Source organism: Stegodyphus dumicola, chromosome X2 (genome assembly GCF_044657685.1).
Source record: "Stegodyphus dumicola isolate Sdum_Otavi_A_Nest chromosome X2, ASM4465768v1".
Lineage (NCBI taxonomy): Eukaryota > Metazoa > Arthropoda > Arachnida > Araneae > Eresidae > Stegodyphus > Stegodyphus dumicola.
In genome coordinates this window covers 23,087,531-23,109,078 of record NC_140781.1, presented here as the reverse complement: position 1 = coordinate 23,109,078, position 21,548 = coordinate 23,087,531, and the positions used below count along the sequence as shown (strand labels likewise).

The following is a 21,548-nucleotide window of genomic DNA, read 5'->3' as shown; positions in this document are numbered from 1 at the left end:
GCGAAGAAAGATAGTAAAGGATTACGATGCTCTTCCTTACTTTGATTGCAAGTAAACGTTTATCGCATATGAAAACTTTATCTCCATTAGAACAGGACCTGAAAATTTGAGAACTCTTTTAATTTAGGATACTCTAATTAGTAATATATATTATTTTTGAGCCTTCATTCCAACAAAAGCAGCTGTTGGGCTATTCATGTTAAACTGGTCAATGTGATTTAATTTGAATCTTATGTCTCGCGTAAAGCATTATTTAAATCTATATAACATACATTACAAGTCAAATCTCAGCCCAGTTGAGTGAAGTGCTTTTTCTCATCTGAAATTACAGAATCGTATATGAGCATTCAAACTGATATTACGTTTGAGTTTTTTGTAAACAAATACTTTTTGCAGGTAAGATTCAGAATCAGACAAATCCCACGCATTCCATGCTTTAACTCTCATCGACAAACCTTTGAGCTCCTGCGCATGTGCCGAAATCGACCGCAGCATGTTTAGCAGACGTGAGATGCGACTAGTAAAGTCGGATACAGCGTCGTCGGCCATGTTACCCATGGAGAAATCTACAGGTCTGAATTTCTAACTTAATAAAGTTTTATCGTATAAAAATTTTATAACCGTCATCGGATGACGTTTCCCTCATTTAAAGGTAAAAAGTAAGCAAGTAATTTTTTATTTTACTTCTTCTTTTTCCTTTGTACTAGTTAAATGTTCGTGGGAAAATTTCTTCCAGCATCACTTTGGAAGAAAAAGATACGCTACCTGGAATATCTGGATTCTTTACTTTTGAAAGGTATTTTATCCTAACTTCGTTTCAATATATTTGAGCATAAGTTATTTGCCGGTTTTTTTTTCTCTTTTTAAAATGTTAATAAATAAAAGACTTTTATACGCAACCTGTTGAATATCACAACTTTGACGGATTTATCCCGATAGGTTTACAAGACAATAATTATGCTGAATATATATTATGTTCATATTTAACAATATTTCTGAATTTTGAAGGTCTCTTCGAAAAGACGTTTTGGTATGAAAATGAAAACTTCACATGTTCGTTTCCAGTATGGCCGATAAACAAAAAGATTATCCTCACTCGTGCACTGCATTGTTTTCATTCAGAAAGCTAATACCTTTCTTAATACTTTTTTGTCAATAACATATGAATGAAGTCGTAAAATAAATAATCGCATTCTTCACAACTTTCGAACTTCTTTTTCAACAATCTAGTTTATCATCACTTACTAAATTCACGGTCTGCTAATTTATTTGCACAGTGTTTACAGAAAAACATAGACGCAGATGTGATATAAAAGGAGTTTATTTTATTGAGAAGTAATGGAAGATTATTATATTAGATATTACAGTATTATATTTTAATTATAATACTGTATTTTAATTATAATATTATATTTTGACATAGCAAATCATCAGCTATTTATACTTTATAATATACTATGATCAGAGTCCTTCCTTAAAGAACTAATGAATAAATTTTCTGAAATGTTTTAATCAGTTACTGATTTTAATTGACAAACTTAGTATATCTGAATGAGATTTTAAACACGCTTATAAGGTTTTAAAATTTTCCTAGTTTTTCATCTTAAAAGTTTTGAGAAAAATAAAAAGTGTATGTTGAGTTACTTATCACTGAAATCAATATCAATGCTGATAATATTTTTAATTGGTTAATGATTGAATTGTGTACTTTTATATGACGTTAAACAACAGTGAACTCTTAAGTTAAAAACTTTTGATATTATGTTTTTATCTATATTCGAAATATCGGCAGAATAATATTCTACCTGAAGAAAACATCATAGCAAAATATCACGAACAACCCGATTTCACACAAATTCCTTCTTTTATGAATTTTAGACACACTGCTTAAAAGTAACAATTTAATAAACAAGTTTTCGTCAATGAAACTTGCCCTTTTTTTAATGACTACATTTATTCATATTTCATCTCCAAATTAGGTTTCCGTTTCGAAACGATGTATTTTGCGTTCTTTTTTTATCCAATAGGTTATTCCTCCCTAAAATTTCCAAATTTACGTATTGTGAATGGAATTCTAATTTCTTTCTAAAATATATCAGTACAATTAGCAAATCTTCATTTAATTCAGATTCTTATTCTTTTGAAATTTAATGAAGTGAAAAGAAGAGAAGCAAAAGTTCATAATCAAGCAGTTTCTGCAGTCTGTGGATTGCTAAACTAAATACATTAAATAATTTAAACATATGAAGATTTGCAAAGAACTTTGGCTTAATAGAGGTAAATATTAAAGAGGTAAATAATCCAAATGACACTAAATCTCCTAAGTTAATATAATTATGAAAATATAATTAACATCATTCTCTTTATTTTACCATTTATCCTATTTTGCTCGAACTTGTGCTTTTACAGCTTTCAAAGAATTTTTATGAATTACTCCTTTACTTGCTAAAACTTTTTCATTCATTAATATAAAAAGTATCAAGCTGACAACATTGAGCTTCTTTTTCCCTCTTTTCCCTCTACGTTCGTATAGTTCGTAGAAAATAATTATTTTAAGATGTTTTGTAATAAATGTTCCCTAATAGAAATTACAAAGAAATACACCTCTGGGGGGATGAATAAAGTTACATCATTAAACAAATTCCGACTGACCTAATAAAACTTGTATGATAGTTTTATGATTTTTTAAAGACAAAATTATTTTTAAAGTATTAATTTACAAATGCAATTACTTATTTAAGTACAAGTACTTCTTGCTTAATATAAATCAACGATTCTCAACCTTTGGTACGCAAGAGCGAAATAGTTGGTTAACAAGAAAACAAAATATTTCTAACTATTAAATTCAAAACCCTCATGAAGAAAAAGAACAATTGATAGAAATTTTCTGTGATCGAACTCTAACTGAAGATTTTCAAAAATAACACACTGAACTGGAAAAAAATGAATTTAAAGCCATTTCAAATAAAGCTATTAAATTTTTATTCGCTTTTTGCACAACCTATTTGTGTGAACAAGGATTTTCTTCCATGTTATATCTGAAAAGAATGCGGAATAAAATTAAAAGTGGATCCTAATTTACGGTTAAAGCTAAGTGGAATATGACCAGATATTAAGAAACTGATCTCTTTTAAACAGGTCTACGTTTCATAATAAATTTTAGAATTAAAGTAGTATAACTTAAATTTTGATCATTAAAATGGTAACCAATTTTTTATCTAATATTTTTATGTGTGCATATTTAATACAAATACCCAACAGGTTGGGAAAATATCAAAATATACTTTTTTTTAATATTTATATTGAGAAATTGAAAAATAATCATTGTAAAATGTAGTGCTGGTACTAAAGTTTTTCAATTTTTGTTCCGATGGTTCGCATTAGTCAAAAGGTGGAAAACCGTTGATAGATATAAATTTGCTAACTAAAACGACTTTGGTTATAAGAGTGTAAAACTCTTTATTTATTTTCGATACATCAGCATAAAACTGAAGAGCAGATAGAAACTAGAATTTGTGCCTAGAAAAGATCCATTCCAGAAAGATGATTTCTGTTAGCGTTATATTTTATTACATGTAATACTTACGAACATATGTTTTTACACAAGTAAAAGATTATTAAATTATAAATATCCAAACATACGACTGTATAATCAATCTGATTCTGACCTTATAACGAGCAGGATTCTGAAAAGGATCCGCAATTGATTTTCCTTAAATATTGATCTTTGACGTGTATATTCGAATATAGAAATTTTCAAAATAAAATACAATATTTTATGCTGATAATCTATAAACACTACGCAATCTCCTGCTTTCCAATCTAACTGCTGCATAAAATTTAACTGTAGTTTGTAATCTAACTGCTCAGACTTGCCTAATCAAACAATTTCGCAAGGTAAAATGTAGGTAAGTTAAGAAAACATGCAGCTTTTTCTTCAAACTGTGTGTATTATTCGTAATTTAAAATCTGCTACTTTATCTAAATTTGCATTCATCTCTAAATTTTTTTCTCCTTTTCCTGCAGGGCTTACCATTTATATTTTTCTTCTTCATTCTTAATAGCATCAGGCAAAGGCTTTCATGAAAAGTGCACTCATATTTGGAACTACGCTTCAGAGTTCTGTCAGGTGCACTCAGTTCATTGAAAAGTAAGCATAGGGCCATTTTCTGCTTAAGAAAAGATTCATTTTAATATAATGTAATTAGTAAGTGAACTTAAGTATCAAATATCTGAATTCTGTATTTTTTCTTCTTTGATAGGAATGCTTTGTTTATTGCTTGTTCCGATTTCACGCGGTTCTAAATCTCATATATTTTCAGTTAGAATATGTGATGATTATAAGGTCATAGCAAATAGTATTAGTAATATTTATCAATATCCACTTACTAAAGCACATATAAGATATTTATGAATTACTTGTAAGGCAAATAGATTAAATGAGTTAATTTAACTGTAATGAAAGATGAGAGAAGGTGCTCAAAATTTGGCTTTTCTATGTAATTGGCTGGTATTTGTATTTTTCGATGTTCCAATCATTTGTTTCGTCATCAAATTTATTTTAATTCAACATCATATGTTGTATTAAGAAATGCTACGTTTCTGTATAGTCTGTGTCTGCTGCATTTCTGTATGTATTTCGATAACTACACTACATTTTCCGAAGCTCAGGTAAATTTTAGAAATTTTACAGGGAATGAGTTTTAAATTGAAGAATATAAATACGCATTTTTCTACAGTCTCCTTAACAGTCTAGGCTGGGTTATTTATTCTGAAGCAATATATCAATTAATAAAACATTTAAAAGATTAAAATGTTAAAATTACACAGAACTCAGAACTCAACTGTAAACTAGTATTTTAGAATATATCTATACATTTCTTGAGAATCTAATATTCCCCCTTCTTCTTCCAGGAGCAAGAGAGAAGGTCAAAGTAAAAGCATAAGCACGTGCATTAAGTCAGCCGTTAGTCGCCAAGTTGAAGAATGTTAGATTAAGAGGAGTATCATTATGAATGATGCAGTCTTGCTTGGTTCTGAAATGCATGAATGGTGAAAACAGGTTAATACTATTTTTCTGAGCGTTAATTCTGAATATTTTAGTATTCGTTTAAATGTTATTAACTGTCAAAAATCTTTGTAGAATTCTAATAAGCAATATTTTCAAACGGCAAAGTGACTTACATTTGATAATGCTATCAGGTTCTGTGTTCCTCCTTACTTGCTTTGGGAACATTAAATGTCCTGACTCGGAACAGGGAGCTTACTAAAGCTATGTTCAATAAATTTGGGAAGTAGACAATACACACAGGAAGGGTATACGAAATCCTTTATTTTTCTCTCTTTACAATGATTTCCGGACTTCGGAATACAGAGACCAACCACTTGTGGTCTGAACGTAAGAATATAAAAATATTAACTAAACTCTAACTAAACTTAACTTTGGATTAGTCAAACAAGTACCTACTCCAAGATTGGCCGTATGTTAGCAAAAAGCCTTATGTAGTACAGAGAACTGCTAACACTACGATACGTTTAAAATTATCAAGAGGATTAAACCTCTGGCCTTGAAGACAACCAACAACCGAGTAAAACTACTATGGCAAGCGGCCTGCTTCTAATAGCTCCTTCCTCTCTCTTGCTTGGCAAAAAGCCACAACTTAAGTACTTGGCGTTCGCAAGACAAATTTGTATAAATAAGTTAAAGCCTTTAATTCTGGCCGGAAGTAGAAAATAAGAAGTGATAGTAAAGATTTAAAATAAAATAAACGTTAGTAAAACTTAATATCCTTACAATGCTAGTGTTAAAATTAAATGAAACGCTAATTGGTCAATAAGTTTTAAAAATTTCAAATTCCATGACATCTTCTGCCATGAATTATTTTTAATTTTTTTATCATCCTTTATTTCACATTTAAAAATTTCTATTGAGGTGTACTAGTCGGAATGTGATCATACTTTTATAATTAGGTCTTATTATGAAAGTTCTGAAAAATATCATTTTATCATCGTCTAAAAATATTTCTGCAACATTTCAGGATATTTGTAATAATGATTAAGAAACGTATGTTTTCAGCATCATCCGTTTATGGCTTCCTAACTAAATTCCACATTCAGCAGTATCGAAACTTTTGAGAAGGTCTTTAAAATTAATTTCCCGATCTTCTGTGTTTAAATAACTCTTTGAAATGATGTAACAATTCGGAAGCTGTATTTTCCATAAATCTGATTTAGAGGGGCCATAAATCTGATTTAGAGCTGAGAAGAGGCTTTCTATATTTCAATGTAGAGCTTTGCTTTTACGTAAATATTAATTTTAATCTTGATAGAATTCCCATTTACAGAAGCACCAGTCAATCATTTTTAATTAAATTTGCCAACAGAAAATCATTTTTCAAATTAAATTAAGAGAATATTTTTTCTTTACGTTAACTCTTTGTTTTCTGATTCAACACATTGCGAAGATTAAGTTTTAACTCACCACCCCTTTTTTGATATTTAAACTCATTACTTTTGCTTATTTTTCTTTAGTGATGCATTTTCAGTTCGATGTAGAAGCATGCATTCAGATAAGAAGTGGATCCACACCGAATTTAGTTAATATAACACGTGCTTAATTTTGGTAAAACCAAATTTATTCAATCTTCGCTGAAAAATTGAGGAACTGAAATTTCATATCAGCATGTGAAAATGTTTTAAAAAAACTGAAATATCAACTAAACTACCATAACTGTGATAAACAAAACCATGCTTTCTTCATGAAAAATATTTTATACACCTGTCGGTTCAACCGCAAAACGAGAATACAATGACTGAATGGAATATCCCTATTGAAAGAAGAATCTGTCTGTATCATTTTTACCTTCACGGACGCAAAAATTTGAACTCTTCATTGAAGATTCAAATTTTTGCGTCCGTTAAGGTAAAACCAAATTTATTCCATCTTCGCTGAAAAATTGAGGAACTGAAATTTCAAATCAGCATGTGAAAATTTTTTTAAAAAAACTGAAATATCAACTAAACTACCATAACTGTGATAAACAAAACCATGCTTTCTTCATAAAAAATATTTTATACACCTGTCGATTCAACCGCAAAACGAGAATACAATGACTGAATGGAATATCCCTATTTAAAAAAGAATCTGTCTGTATCATTTTTACCTTAACGGACGCAAAAATTTGAATCTTCAATGAAGAGTGAGTTTTAACACAAACTGTTTATCAAATAAAGATGAAAATGACATGAAAAGACATAGATGGTAAGCAATCTGTGTGAGACAGGAGCCGAGGGGTAAAGTCATTGAATACCGGTAGTTTGGTCCGGAGTTTGAATCCCGACGGACAGGCATGGCTTTTTGCTCGTTTTCTTAGTTTTACCCAGGTGTTACGTGTATACGAGTACTTTGCCATAATCAAATGTACCACACCTATATGGAAGAACTGAGCTAAATATCAGTGTAAATTATTCAAATAAATATTTAATCTCATTTTTCGGTTTCTTTCTTGCCCAACAGCTGGCTGTATTTCTATTTGGTTTTTGGTCCCACCAATACTTTCCGTTATATATCTGGCTGTTTTGTTTTCAGCCTCAGTGTGAAATCATTTGGTTTCTGTAAACGATGGATCTATGTCACTTTCCCACAAAATCGATAACTATATTTAAAATCTACGTCAAACTATGACTGTTTCTTTGTCTTATTTTCCTAGTATTATAATATTTAAGTAACTATTTTATGGTGCGAAATCTTTGAACATGCATGTGTATGAATGCTTGTTTAAATTTTATATATTTAAAACTGTTAAAAGTATATTTTACCTAACAATTTCAATGAATTATAAATCAAAATTATTTGAACTGTTTTGGGAATTTTGTATTTTTATGATTATTTTAAAATATTACTCTTAAAATTTGGAACAACTTGTACAGTTCTAAATGAGAAAAGTTCTTGGAGAATATTTTTTCCTTGCTTTGTGGTATTTTCTAAGACGTGCGTCATTATTCTAAAATCATAGCTAACAACATAACTGCCATTACACAAAATGACATTAAATGCGATTCAATTTCAGCATTTTATTTACCTGCAACAAAACATTTTTCAGTATGGTGTTACTAGTTGCTGTTGGTTATTTATATAGTTAATTAACCACATGATTTGTGTAATGAAATGTTGTGGTTTCATTTTGTGTAATGAAAGTAATATACAAAGGGATTTAGACGACATTTTGTTATGGGCACTTGCTCAAGATGGTCAAAATGGTATGTTAAAAAGTAGGTGTGCAGTAAAGATAAAACATCAGCATTCCCTTGTAAGGTTTGCCATAAGTTTGTAACAGTTATTTTTAAGTCGCACAACTTTCCCATCTCTTCTAATTTCAGCTTGCAGTTCCTTACCAGAATGCGTTTTTAGAATCGCATTTAATGCAAATGAGAAGGAGTAGTATTTAAGTCGAAGTTCCACTGACTTCGAGAGAGAATTAGAATTTCTATGTAGCGCGCGTTTGCCTTTTGACTACGTCTCTCTAAGATGTTACTACGCTCCGCCGTGTTACGTGCCCTTGACAGCTTCGCTAGATAATTCGATATTTAGGGGTAAACTGATTCAACCCCTAAATATCGAATTATTAAACTGACACAGAGTTAGATCTGTGTTAGCCTCGCCTAGATCTCTTTAGTTAGTCATTAGTTAGTTCTTATTTCTTACACTTTTGAGTTTAAGCCCAAGTTGAGGCTTTGCTATACGCTCTCAGAAAGGGGCAGACAGTATATCTTTATTGTGAGCAATAAAGGGTAATTAATACTTGAGTTTACGTTTCTATTCCTGAACTTCCCGCAAGATATAAACTTTCGATCTATTCCACATTGCTAGCGGATCGTTTGGAATCCCATCCTTTCCCGGATTCTTTATTAGCATCTTGACATATTAGCATATATATTTACATTTATCATTGTATGCATTGTTATATTACTTACTTGACTCAAAATTTGCTTGGTACTTTACACTGCAATAATTTTGCTGTACCTTTGCATAATAAAAGGTATATATTATACATTCACTAACATTTTACATAAATACTTTTTATATCGTATAAACTCTGTTACAATTTAATTTCCGTAAAATTTCATTTCCGTAAAAATAAAAAAAAACTCTGTTACAATTTAATTTCCGTAAAATTTCATTTCCGTAAAAATAAAAAAAAACTCTGTTACAATTTAATTTCCGTAAAATTTCAAAATGTATGAAATAAAAGATTCCAAAGAAAATCAACCTTCTCGGCTTTGTAAAAATACCGTGAAAAACCATAGAAGTAGTATCATTTCAGTTGAAAATACTTGCAATGTTGCGATAATAAAGCATCTGCAGTCGTATGTCAAATACCAGAGGCTGGCTGGAAAGTTTTCTTTTGTTCAAAATCAGATCTATATTCTACATCCCTTATAATTTTTCTTTTCCAAATTTGAATCTTTCACGTTGAATTACACTTTCTACATTGAATTACACTTTCCATAGCATTTTATAAAAGCTTTAAAAACAGGAAACAGACCGTTATTGTGAAATCCTCTGTGTTATCCGCCCGCTGTGAGTAGAAGACTTTTTTTTTTTTTTTTTTTTTTTTAATTTTCCATCTCAACTTTTCCTCTTCGCGCATAACTGTTTTTTCAGTGCTGAAAAAGCTCAAAATTCCCATGCATGTCAAATTCAAGCTGTATGCAAAGCATTCCAGAGTTGACAGGTCGATTTCAGACAATGCTGTCAATTTTACTTCAGTATCTCCAACATTTGTACTTCGGGGTATTTTTTTAGTTAATGCTGCCACTGTCACAGCAGCAACATTTATCCAAACATTATCCTGCGGCTAAACCTCTGTGTCTTAACCAAATCCGGTCTTTTCTTCCCCAGGGCTCCACGAAAATGATTTTCAAGAAATTTACATAATAATCGCTGTTCAGTGTTTGCGCATGTGAAATCTGCCAGAACAGCGCTTTTTTTTTATCATTCACCTGCTACTGCCTTGTAGTGCATGCATCATTCAAATATTAAAGCATGGTTAAATTTTTCATCCCCACATGCATACTGTTACACTACAAGTGCTTCCTTATGGCTGTTTACAAATTTGACATAAAATGCAATCACATATCTGCTATATAGCAACATCTTCTTTTCCCACCACAAATAAATGTGCTAGATACTTCCACTCCCTATGACCGAATACTGAAGGTCCCGGTGTCACAGTGCAGATTCAAACACGTCAATATACCTTCCCCAAAACCAGCACAGGGTAGTAACGTCTAATATCAGTAAAGAGAAAGGCAGTCATAAAACTTTTCATTCAGTCCGTCCAGAAAGTTACTGGCATCAGAAAAATATTTATTTATGTTATGACTATTTTGTTCTATTTAATTATACTAATTTCTAGGTCTAAATATCCTGTGATTGAAGATTTTGAAATTTTGGATTAATTCCAAATCTAATGTTTTATAGTTAATACATTAATGTTTGCTATTTTTATTTGAAATGATGTATTTATAACATAAATTTTCCTCATAATCAGTTTATGCTTGTGAATAAGAAAACTCTCAATAAATATCTTTCAATTATAATTTTTATTGGTAATATTCGTAGGTACTTGTCAATTTAACCGATGACCAAGAAGAAAACGTCGCCAAGTTTAGGCGGCATTCCAAAAGGATAAATAAATAAATAACAGCATTTTTAAAAAATAGAGTTTTAATGGAAGAAAACACTTTAATATTTTTTCCAAAAACATCAATTCCTACTTTAAAAACAAATTGTATTTATGTCCGTTTTTTCTAATTCAGTAGATGAATAAAATAGTTTATATATATATATATAAATGACGGTCTCGCAATTCTTAATATTTAGTTTAAGCTATGGTTTTGGGTTTGCTATATGGTTTGGCGATGAACGCCGCCAGATTTGACAATTAATCACTGATTGCCGGTAAAACTGACAAGTACCTATTCATAAACTATCAATTTTCAATAAGTTATAAATATGGTTTTAGAAATGCTTTTAATGGAATGAATTCGACATTCTGTTATTTGAATAATTTGTTATATTAAAGCGCGAAAGGGATAGTTACTTTTGGAATGGTGCTTTCTTGGAAAACTTCTACATAACAAGGTTATCCCGCAAATATATATGCATTTCTGTGTGGTAAGTACATGGGAATATTTTTAATTTTTCATTGTTTCTTAATAAACAGTGTTGTCTACTCTTATTTTTTAACTGTGCGAACGAAGATTTATTTCATTGAAGCTTTTTATGAAAAACTGAGGTGAAAGGTGAAGCTTAAAGGTGAAGCTTTTTATTAAAGCTTCGTTTATCATCATTTTGATTGTAATAAATGAATAACGGGATAATGAGCTTTTGCTACATGTTTAAAGATCTGACGAAATTAAGCATTGATTTTGCATGCTCATTTTAATTCATTATGCGTAAAAAGTAAGTGAAAAACAAGCGACTTTCACTTGCCATTTTTAGACTTCAAGCTTCTCAAATTTTATTCAAATTCAGATTTGCAAATACAGAATAAATATAATATATGTATAAAAGCAACTCACAGAATTTTCATTTTTAAAAAGTTGAATAGTTAAACTTCTAATTAAGTAACTTTATACTGAAATTTTATTTTATGAACGTGCATGTTGCGAGATAATCTCTGCAATTTTCTCTTTTCCTTGTCTATTGTTTTTAATTGTTTTAAAGATAGTTTTTAATTGTATAAATGCATAAATTCAAAATAATAGCTTTTATAAGTGCTCTGTTATCCTAATATTTATAATTATGGGTAAGAAAAAGATCCTTTTCCACTCTCAAGCTTTAAAACTCGTGTGCATGTGTGGAAGTGAAGCTTCTCTGAGTGAAATCTCAATGGATATCCTGTGGAATGCGAAAATCTCATACCTTATTTCTACGCCAAAGATTAATTTAAAGAGTTGATAAAGGATTATAAAAAAAACAATAAATGTTTCCTATGATAACTGCTGATTCCTGGGTTACTTCGTATTTCTTCAAATAAATTGACTGAATTATAATATTTATATTCTTAACGAAGAGAATTATTATCTTTTCGTAATTGTTAGACCTATAAACTGCCATGATGAATGTTGGAGATTTTCTGGAAACTATGAACTGAAACTAGAATGGATATTAAAAAGGTTTGTTTATGTGTTTTATAACTGCTTAACTTTCACAAAGTAAGAAGCACGGATTGCAGACTTTGATTCTTATAAATCTCCTTATGTTTGAGTTATTAGTGGTCCAATAATCAGAAACATGAAAGTGCTTTGCCATTGTCTTACTTTCAGTCCAATGGTTTCTCCCTACGAATATTGCAAAACTTATTAATGCAAATAAGTGTAGTGTGTAATTAAGTAAGTACAATCTTTTAATATAGCAAAATTTCGCCTTACTTTGGTGCTGATTTCAAGTAAAAATATTCGACTTATTTCTTTGGGAGATATGATGCTAATTTGTCAGCACTCCTCTATGTACACGTATTCACATTGTAACTTGTACTGATAGATACTAGGTGATTTCGTGTAAATTAAAAATTTTTAGTACTTCGAATGTTGTCGTTTTATGCGCGTATTCTTCTGGTTTTCCACAAAGCAAGATGATGAAGTTCTACAAAAGTTTTCTATATAATATTGAACGTAATTTTACAACCTTTCGTTTTGCTAAATTGTGTTAATAAAGTTATAGTCACAAAAACTCAACAAAAAAAATTAAAAAAAACTAATATGCTGAGTTTTATTAACAATCCGCTTTTATAATCCTTCAGTTATCACAAAGTATGCGAAATAATGCATTCTTTCTAGAAAAACTATATACCTGACATTTTTAATATTATAATGAACTCCGTAATTTATAGCAATTTTTATGAGGTCCAATTTTTATGAAGTGCAGATTTCTGGTTTTCAAAAAGCATTTTTAACACAGCATTTAATTTCATATTTCACGTTTTTTCTCCCATTCATTATTCGGAAAGTAGCAAATGTTTATTAACCATTCATGAGAATAACATGAAAGGTGCTGTCCTGCTGCTTATAGAGATTAAATAAATATTTATACAGATAACGCGCAAGATTGTTAATACAGTCTAACCCGCTGTAACAAACTTTAAAGGACTAGAACTTTGGTTCGCTATTTCCGATCTGATAAGGAAAATGCATTATCTCAGAAAAAGTATAAAAATTGAATAATGAAAAAAGCTTGTTAACATTGTCATATCATATCAGATTTAATTGCAATTATTGTTGGCCATAGTTGTTAAATTGTTTGTTCATTCTTTATCAGTCTCTCCAAAGTATCTGTTAAATTCATTTCCTTTTTTCTGAAACACTTGTCCGGATATCAGTAAATTACGGCTTCTTTGAATAGGGAACCATTTTAGCAATGATTCTTTAACATCCTTATTTTTCACCCTTCTGAACTTTTCTCTCCTACTCATCTTTTTAATGAACAAAAATTATATTTTTCATAAGGTACAAGATATTTCTCTCGCCTTCTTAGCATGTCTTCATAGTGTAGTGGTCAGCAAGCTCGACGCGAATTCGAGAGACCCGTGGTTCGCGTCCGGCGAGAGGATTGCTCATTTTACAAGTCTCCTGCTTCCAAAAAATCCTAATGTCTCTACAGTGGTGCCCGAACTAAAAGGTACTGAATGAGGATTCTTAAGCACCAGGATTTGGCGATTGGGCTCCCTAAAACCTAAGTCTCCCTTTAAAAGGGACAGTATATAAGTTATTTCTCCGGCCTTCTTAAAATGCTTTCGTAGTGCAGTGGTCAGCAAGTTCGAGGCGTATTCGAGAGGCCCGTGGTTCGAGTCCCGGCGAGGGCATTGCTTGTAAGAAATTTTATCTGGAAATATATTTTAATCGCCAAAGAGGGAGTAAATCTTTCATGATGTATACTTCTTGTCCTTGGATCTGGCAGTGCCAGTTGAACGCGTGTTAGACTTGAATAAACTTGGAAGTTTGAAACATAATTCGAATGTTCATTTTACCTTGGTGAAATCGTATGTGATTTGAATTCAATAATATTTCTAGAACCAGGATAACATGAAATCTTGACGGTTGTATTATATTATTTTATATTGCTCATTTTTCATATCTCTTGCTTCGAAATAACCTAATGATACCAACTATAGATTTCTATAAACTGCATTTTGTGCAAGAATCCATTTGGCTGCATCCGTTCTGTATTTTACAAATGATCTTCACCATGTCTTCAGTGTAGATGCTTCACTTTTACAGCTTGTCATGCTGGTCATTTTTTTAAGATACTTGTAATTGGCCACGTATATGTCTTATATAATGTCCAATTCGTTTCTCCCAAGGTATGTATAGTTTTAACGCAAAGATTCAACAATTATTATAAAGAATATTTATGTCTTGCAGAGGACCTAAAGCATGCAAAACCCCTGCTCAGAGTATATGACTTAGATATCATTTATGCTCAAATAAAATAAGCCGATAAGGATAAAAAAATCGTCATTTCCTGAAACAAGAATCAACCGTAAAGACATAAAGCATAAAATTCACTACTTCCTCTTTCCCTGAATGCAGAAAATTTCCATCAGCCTTGAATAGAGTTCTGTCTGGCAGCTCAGTCAAAGAATTTGAAATGAAATCAAAGAACCCATTCATGTTTTTTGGTTCAATGGATCATGTACACCACATTGTGCCCTAAGACATGCTTATTGTACCCTCGTTCTCTTAGACTGGCACACATGTATCGCGTAAACTGTGTTTAAAACACAGAAGAACTTAAGGTAAAGATAAAAAAAATTAGCTTAAAGCTGCTTTCCTTTAAGGATGTAATGCGAAATGTGAATCCTAATATGGAGGTGATGTTAATGATTAGTGATTTTTTCGTTAAAACTTGCAGAAATTCTGAAAAAATAATGAAAACTACAAGAACAGTTTCAATCAAAGATATCCCCAAGAGTTCATTAAATCCGATTTATTATTTCCCGGAGATTCGCTATAAGATTATAAAACAATATTAAGTTACACGAAACTGGACGAAATGAAAAGGTTCTATCATTATATACAGAGGTTCGTTAAAAGCCGGCTCTTTGATAGCGACATCAGATTATACTTTGTTAGGGGCATTCAGTATCCACAGTTTTATGAATACCTTTTTTAAAAACACATATTTTAAATTTAAATGTATAATTCTGCTCAATGTATTGAAAGATAAATATTTCTGAGTACTGAGAATTCTCAGCTAAGAGGTCACAATTCTAGACAGTCTTCTGTGGTCTGTTATAAAGTTTGACATCAAAAATATGAAGACTATAGCTGACTCGATTGTCGATTTGAGTAAGGAATTAATTTTTCTCCAAATTCTTAGATTCTATTAAAGAAAATTCCTGAAGAAGCAGGAGGATGGTCTGTCGGTTTCGTAATACCACCATATTAGTGAAACTGCAATTGAACTTATATATATATATATATAATTTATATATATACCAGAAAAAGACCTTAGGAAAAGATTAATTTTATAAGAAATTTTCTTAAATTTTTTAAGTGTTTTAAAGGAAAGAGAAGAATTCAGATGTTTTGCTTATTTGCAAGAAACAAAATTACAAAAACTTAAGTTGTAAATTGTATTTAGCAACTATAAACAAAAGTCACTGATTATTGAAATATCCATTGCGTGACGTCTCCATGGTTTATTTTTCTCTTTTGGTTAATCCTTTTCTCTTTTATAACAGTTTGAACGTTATAAAGCGGCAACATCTCAGAAGACTTTCAGCTCTTATTTCTAAATTTAATGTCTTAGGTTTTGTAGATTTCTTAAGAAAACATTATTGAAACCACTTAATCTGCAATTTATCTTTTAAGATTTACGACATTTAAAATAAAATATTGCACTCATATTGTCATTTAACTGTCAGCTTCGAAATGAAGGCGGCCGACTGCAAAAACGTTAAAAATAGAAATCAACTACCTCAGCATTACTTGGACATTAGCTTGTTGTACATTACCAGCTGCTCAGATTTGAAAGAAAAAAGGGGCTATAAAAATTCAGAAACATCAAAAATCATTTAAAGGGTCACCTGTCATTACCTTCGAATTAAAATTGAATGGCACGTTGTGACAATGGTTGCCGTGCAAAGGACCCTGATTCTTATACTGTAGTTCTTGATGTTCAGTGCATGAAGATTTATTTCTAATGTGTAAATTTAGAGTTTATATCTTACTGAGAAATAAAATGCCAAGATGTTCCATGTTTTCAATATTTTTTTCCGATTTCCGCTGCAAATCACGGATTAGTGAATATAAAGTCACAGCAACAAACATTATTTTTAAACTGCTGCCCATTCTTATAAATTGTAAAATGTGCGAAGAAAAAGGTTTACTTACCATGTATGCGGAAAACATTCTTATTAGCACATTATGCTAATTATTTCATTCTCATAACTCCAGAAGGTGATAAAATTATGATCAATGAAACCTTTATGTCATATTGAAATTATTCCAAGAGTATGCAAACTCTTATGCGGATGGTATAATCATTACACTGCAACAGCCTTTTAATAGCAAAGATCCATTACATGTTTCCAGGAAAAGAAAATCTAAAGAATAAACGGTCTTGTTAGTATTATGTGGAATAACTAAGACTTTATTATATTTTAAACTTGCTTAATTTGTCTGTATCGGATAAAAAATATAAGCACTTTCTTGACTTATATTGATTAGATTAACTGAAATCAATATTTCTCTTTCCAGATTCTTACTCACTTCATTGTAATGAAGGTTTTGAAAGAAAATAAAGGATGTAAAGATTCGAATGGAGAGAATGGGTCCTGCACTGCTCCTTCAAGCACTTCTACGAGACCAAACTGGAATGTGATGACTGTAAGGGGTAAAGTTACGGACAAATGCTTGTGGTCTGCTTGCAAAGCAATGACTACTGGTTTCCTGTTCATAGTAGTTGGTGCTGGAATGGCCACTCTAGGATTTTATTCTGATCACCTTTCTACAGTAGAAGAAACTAAGGGTAACACTACAGTATGGGTTAAGAATGAAAGTAAAGATACACATTTAGGAAGTCTTACTTATTTGGGTCCTGTGGTTATGGGTATTGGAGGATTCACAATTGTTGCTGCTTGTGTTATGACCTTTGAAGCTAGAGATACAGCGGCTAAAATTGTACCAATATGGTTCAAACGAACCCGAGTGCATGTGGTATCAGGAGGAAGTGGCAGTACACCATCTGAAAGATCAAGTAAAACCTCATGGGAGAGATTTCTAAGCCAGCAGAGACCCAGCGAAGATGTAGCAGATGCTAGATCTGCAGTAACACAGGCATTAGTAAATTTCAGTAAATATTTGCAAAACAGTGTTGATACAAACAAAATGACTTCGCAAAATACAATTGTGACAGGCCATCAAGGTATTGGCCTTCGAAAATGCCCATCGGAACCAAGTCTAGCAAAAATGCAAAGAGATGCAAATGGTAATAATATTCCGGAAGCAGTGGCACTGTTAGAAGCAAGTACTCCTCAGCCATCGCAACGCATAACTTATGGAGGATGCATGACTCATGGATTAAAGACTAAAACAAGGACCTCAAAACCGCAGCTACTTTCAGTTGCACCAGATGCATATCGGCAGGTTGTCTCAATGGACTGTCCAAGATCTTCCAATCATCAAGATAATGCTGACGATACCCATGATTTTAATGCAACTATTGCAACACCGGTTCAGATGACTAACGGATATGAGACTAGAGCCTTGCCCTTTCAAACATCTTGTACAAATAGTTCAAGTGGATCAATGTCTGTGGATATATATTTACCTCAAGGAGCCATTACTCTAAAAGTACACGATGACATGAAAAAAATGGGAAAATTGCCTCTGAAAGTAGAAAATTCTGATGACAGTCGCTGTACTAAATTTAGTCAGCAAAGTGACATTCAGTTGTTTGGGGATGACGACGAATGTTATTCAAAGGACATAGATGATAGTGTTTTCATAAATCAAGATGTGCCTGCAACTACTCCTCAAATTATACTTAACACGTTAGAGTTAAAAATTGTTAATGAAGCAGAAATATGTCAGCGTGACAATCAGGCTAGAACTAAGTCCGTTGGAGACAGATCTTTGACTGAGTACGTGATATATAGTCCAAAGAACTCTATGGATAATAAATCAAAATTTCTAGAACCTCAGTCATCAGAAGATAGCTCCCGATCACTAACATTTTCAGCTCATTTTTCACTTGACCGTTCGGATAGAAGTTCTCCCGGAATAGACAGGCCATCAACGGTTAATCTGCTATCTCCTCGAATTAATACATTGTCACCTACACCTCAAGCCAACAATTTCATGAATATGGGTTCCTTTGGTTCACAAGAGTCTTCTCAAGAGGTAGAGTCCCCTTTGAAGATTTATGACTCACCGTGCTTTTTTAATCGCAGTCATCAGTTAGCATCAAAAAACGAAGAAATAGATGGCCAAATAGTTTATTCAGATACTTCGAGCGTGACGGCAAATGAAGCTGACAAGAACTTAAGTATTTCAACTTTGTCCAAATCTTTAAAATATTCTCCCACGTTTCGTTCAGATTTAGATCCACATGATATGGATCCTAAATCCATCCCTACAAAGTGCAACTCTTTAGACACTGCTGAAAGCGGAACATCAAAATCTTATCTTTCTTCCTCCACTAGCACAAGGCTATTATCTCAGGGAAATGCAACAGCCACATCAAATCAGTATCTGTCATCCAGTACGTCTTCAGGTCTCAGTTCCATACCATTACCTTCTCAAGTAGTCCTACCATTATCTCCCAGAAAAAGTAGATCTGAAAGTTTGCCTGAACGCCGACCTTCAATAAAAAGATTTCCACTTCTTAGACAAGCTGCTCTTGACACTTTTGCTGAAGAAGGAGGTTCAATGCTTCGCTTGGAGCGGTCTCAGAGTCAGATATCAACTCAAGACATGCATTCCCCAGACGCATAATAAAACTTCTCTATGATTCAAGGTTGTTAAGTCTGAGGAAGACTATTAAAGCTGTGATAATTTAAAAAGCGAAGCACAAGAATTGCATAGCGCATATCATACTCTTAAGTATTTAATTGAATGATCAATATCTTAATGCAACAAAATTCATGTGATATGAATTTCTTCCTGAAATGGTTCAACGATGATATGATTTGTCATCATTCCTAGCGTTTATATTTTTAGTTTAAATTCTCCTGCAGAAGTTGCATTCGCATTTGAAAACTCAAAATAACTTACGTGCCAGAATTTAATACATTCAAGTAAATAATTTAATTCGTTTAAATACATTTCTCTTTGTTAATTTAATCTGTCTAACCGCTTGAAGAGGACTTAATAACCTGCTTTAAGTCCTCTTCAAAAAGCGCTATTTTATTCTGAGAGAAGAATGCTAAGAGAGGATTTTAATTAAAAATCAATAAAATAGACATTAATAACGAATGACTTCAGCGACATTCGGAACCAGTTTTTATCACTCATGCAGCTTCGTTTGTATTGCATTTTCTGAGAAATTATTTTGTACATTTTAGAAGTAATGTATCATTGCATTTGAATGATGATTAAGGTGAGTGTTCTTTAAACCTGCGTGTGACATATCAAATTCTATGAACAAAAGCTTTATCGCAAAGAACAGCCACTCTAACCTAAGGGGAAATATATTTGTTGCTGACCTTTCCTGCAACATCTTTTAATTCGTCAAACATCTAATGCAGGTTTGTTTTATATGTAGGCACTTCCATATCGTCATAACTTATAGCTTCTTTTAAAATATGATTAACCTTTGAATTAAAAAAAGATTGAATTAAAAGAAGATAGATAAGATATCTAAACAAACTCTTGGTATTTGAAAGTGTGAAAGTGGAAAAATTCTTTCCATATTTTAAATGAAACCTATATATGCTTTCCTTCTTCTTTGTTCTTCTCAACAACAAAGAAAACAAAAATAGCTTTGAACAGCTACAGTATTGTTTAAAGTTTGGCAACCGAGAAGAAATGAGCAGGACACTTTGTGGACATTTCTCAAGTCTTCTTAAATGTGCAATAAAAAGAAACCTGTTTTTTTTTAATCAGTCGTCTGCAAAATGCACTTTTTTTTTACCCATGATAAACCATGCGTACAAACTTTCTAAATAAAACAAAACATTGAAATGCTCCTAAAATTTTGTGAACAAGTTGGAGAAGAGATAGAACGTCTTTTGTGTATTAGTTAGGCCTCTCGGTAAAAGGATTTGACATTTTACTTTAGGTTTTTCTGTCAAAACAGATGTAAAACATAAACTTTTAACGAAATTTTTTCAACGTTTCTTACTGATCATACTCCCTACAATGAAAATCAACGAAGAACTATAACATGGAGTTATTCTCTGTTACATTCTAAGATAGGCTTATTTCATTCGTCTTTACAGTGATTTTACCGAGAATATTATACTGTTTAATTTGTATATGTAAATTTCTCAAGAAGTGTAAACGTTTTCTGAAAAACTGCAAGAAGTACGTCCGCAAACTGTTTGAAAGTGTCAACATCATATTAAAGTAAGATGCTCGAACTTCTGTACAATTACAGAAATTTGCAGCTGTGTTAGCCTTCTTTGCTGCGCAGTATTATAATTTCATAAGTAAGCACGTGATACATAATAATATCTTTCTTTGTTTTATGAGGCTATTTTGCCAAACAAAAAACTACGTTAGTGAATTTAGCTGAGAATACCACTAATTTTTTTCCATTCACTATCAAACAGATAGACATTATAACTATGAGTTCATTTTAATTCATCAGCTTAAGAACTTCTTGTTGCATTCATCTAAGATAACTCGGAGAATGAATTTTACCTCTATGAATAAGCATTAATATATAAATTCTAAGAGCTTTAACACTAAGTTCCTAGTGCTACATTAAAAAGATTTTTCTGCATAACAGATAAGCGAAAATTTAACTTTTAAGATATTCCTAGCAGGTATAGTCATTATCCTTTATATAAATAAGCGGAAAATCTTACATTATTATTATTATTACTGTGACATTCAATTTACATATATATGGGTAATTTACATATACCCCAAGAAACAGAGTTAATTTTTTTTGTACAAATAAAATAATGAAATAAATTTCAAGAAAGATTTTTTAAAATGTTAGGATTCACATACGGTTGTCTGTAATTATTCCGAAAAACATAACATCATTTCATATTAATATCTTGTTTTTCCCGCGCATGGAATCCAGATCGTGGTATTTTCAGAGAAGTAATTTCCAACCCCTTGCCTTGTTTAACTGCTCGTTTCACACTGAAAGATTCATGCTCAGGACTAATTGCAGATGCAGGATAGATTTCTAGAAACTTATAGAAATGAGATAAAGACTTCATAAAACTTATGCCTCCGAAAATATTAACGAAATAGGAAATATTATAATTTTAATATTAAAAAATGCCATTAATTTTTATTATGCATTTTAATGCAAAATTGATAAGAAGAAATAGTTTGCCTGCCCCCCTTCTGTGCTGCCA

The 21,548-nt window shown here is 31.6% G+C and overlaps 1 protein-coding gene across 5 annotated transcripts; it reads left to right on the top strand.

Annotated features, from left to right (window-relative positions):
- The first annotated feature begins 531 nt into the window (after nucleotides 1–531).
- LOC118196610 (uncharacterized) lies at nucleotides 532–21,184 on the top strand. Of its 5 annotated transcripts, none has more exons than XM_085808845.1 (5): nucleotides 532–652; nucleotides 737–796; nucleotides 4,065–4,150; nucleotides 4,915–5,062; nucleotides 16,768–21,184. In XM_085808845.1, the coding sequence occupies exon 5, from the start codon at nucleotides 16,789–16,791 to the stop codon at nucleotides 19,003–19,005; it is 2,217 nt and encodes a 738-aa protein (XP_085664971.1). In that variant the 5' UTR covers nucleotides 532–652; nucleotides 737–796; nucleotides 4,065–4,150; nucleotides 4,915–5,062; nucleotides 16,768–16,788; the 3' UTR covers nucleotides 19,006–21,184. The 5 variants fall into 5 exon arrangements, with proteins under 5 accessions (XP_085664971.1, XP_035223969.1, XP_085664969.1 ...); XM_035368078.2 differs by having other exon boundaries at nucleotides 4,027–4,150; XM_085808843.1 differs by lacking the exon at nucleotides 737–796 and having other exon boundaries at nucleotides 532–659; nucleotides 4,027–4,150.
- The last annotated feature ends 364 nt before the right edge of the window (nucleotides 21,185–21,548 follow it).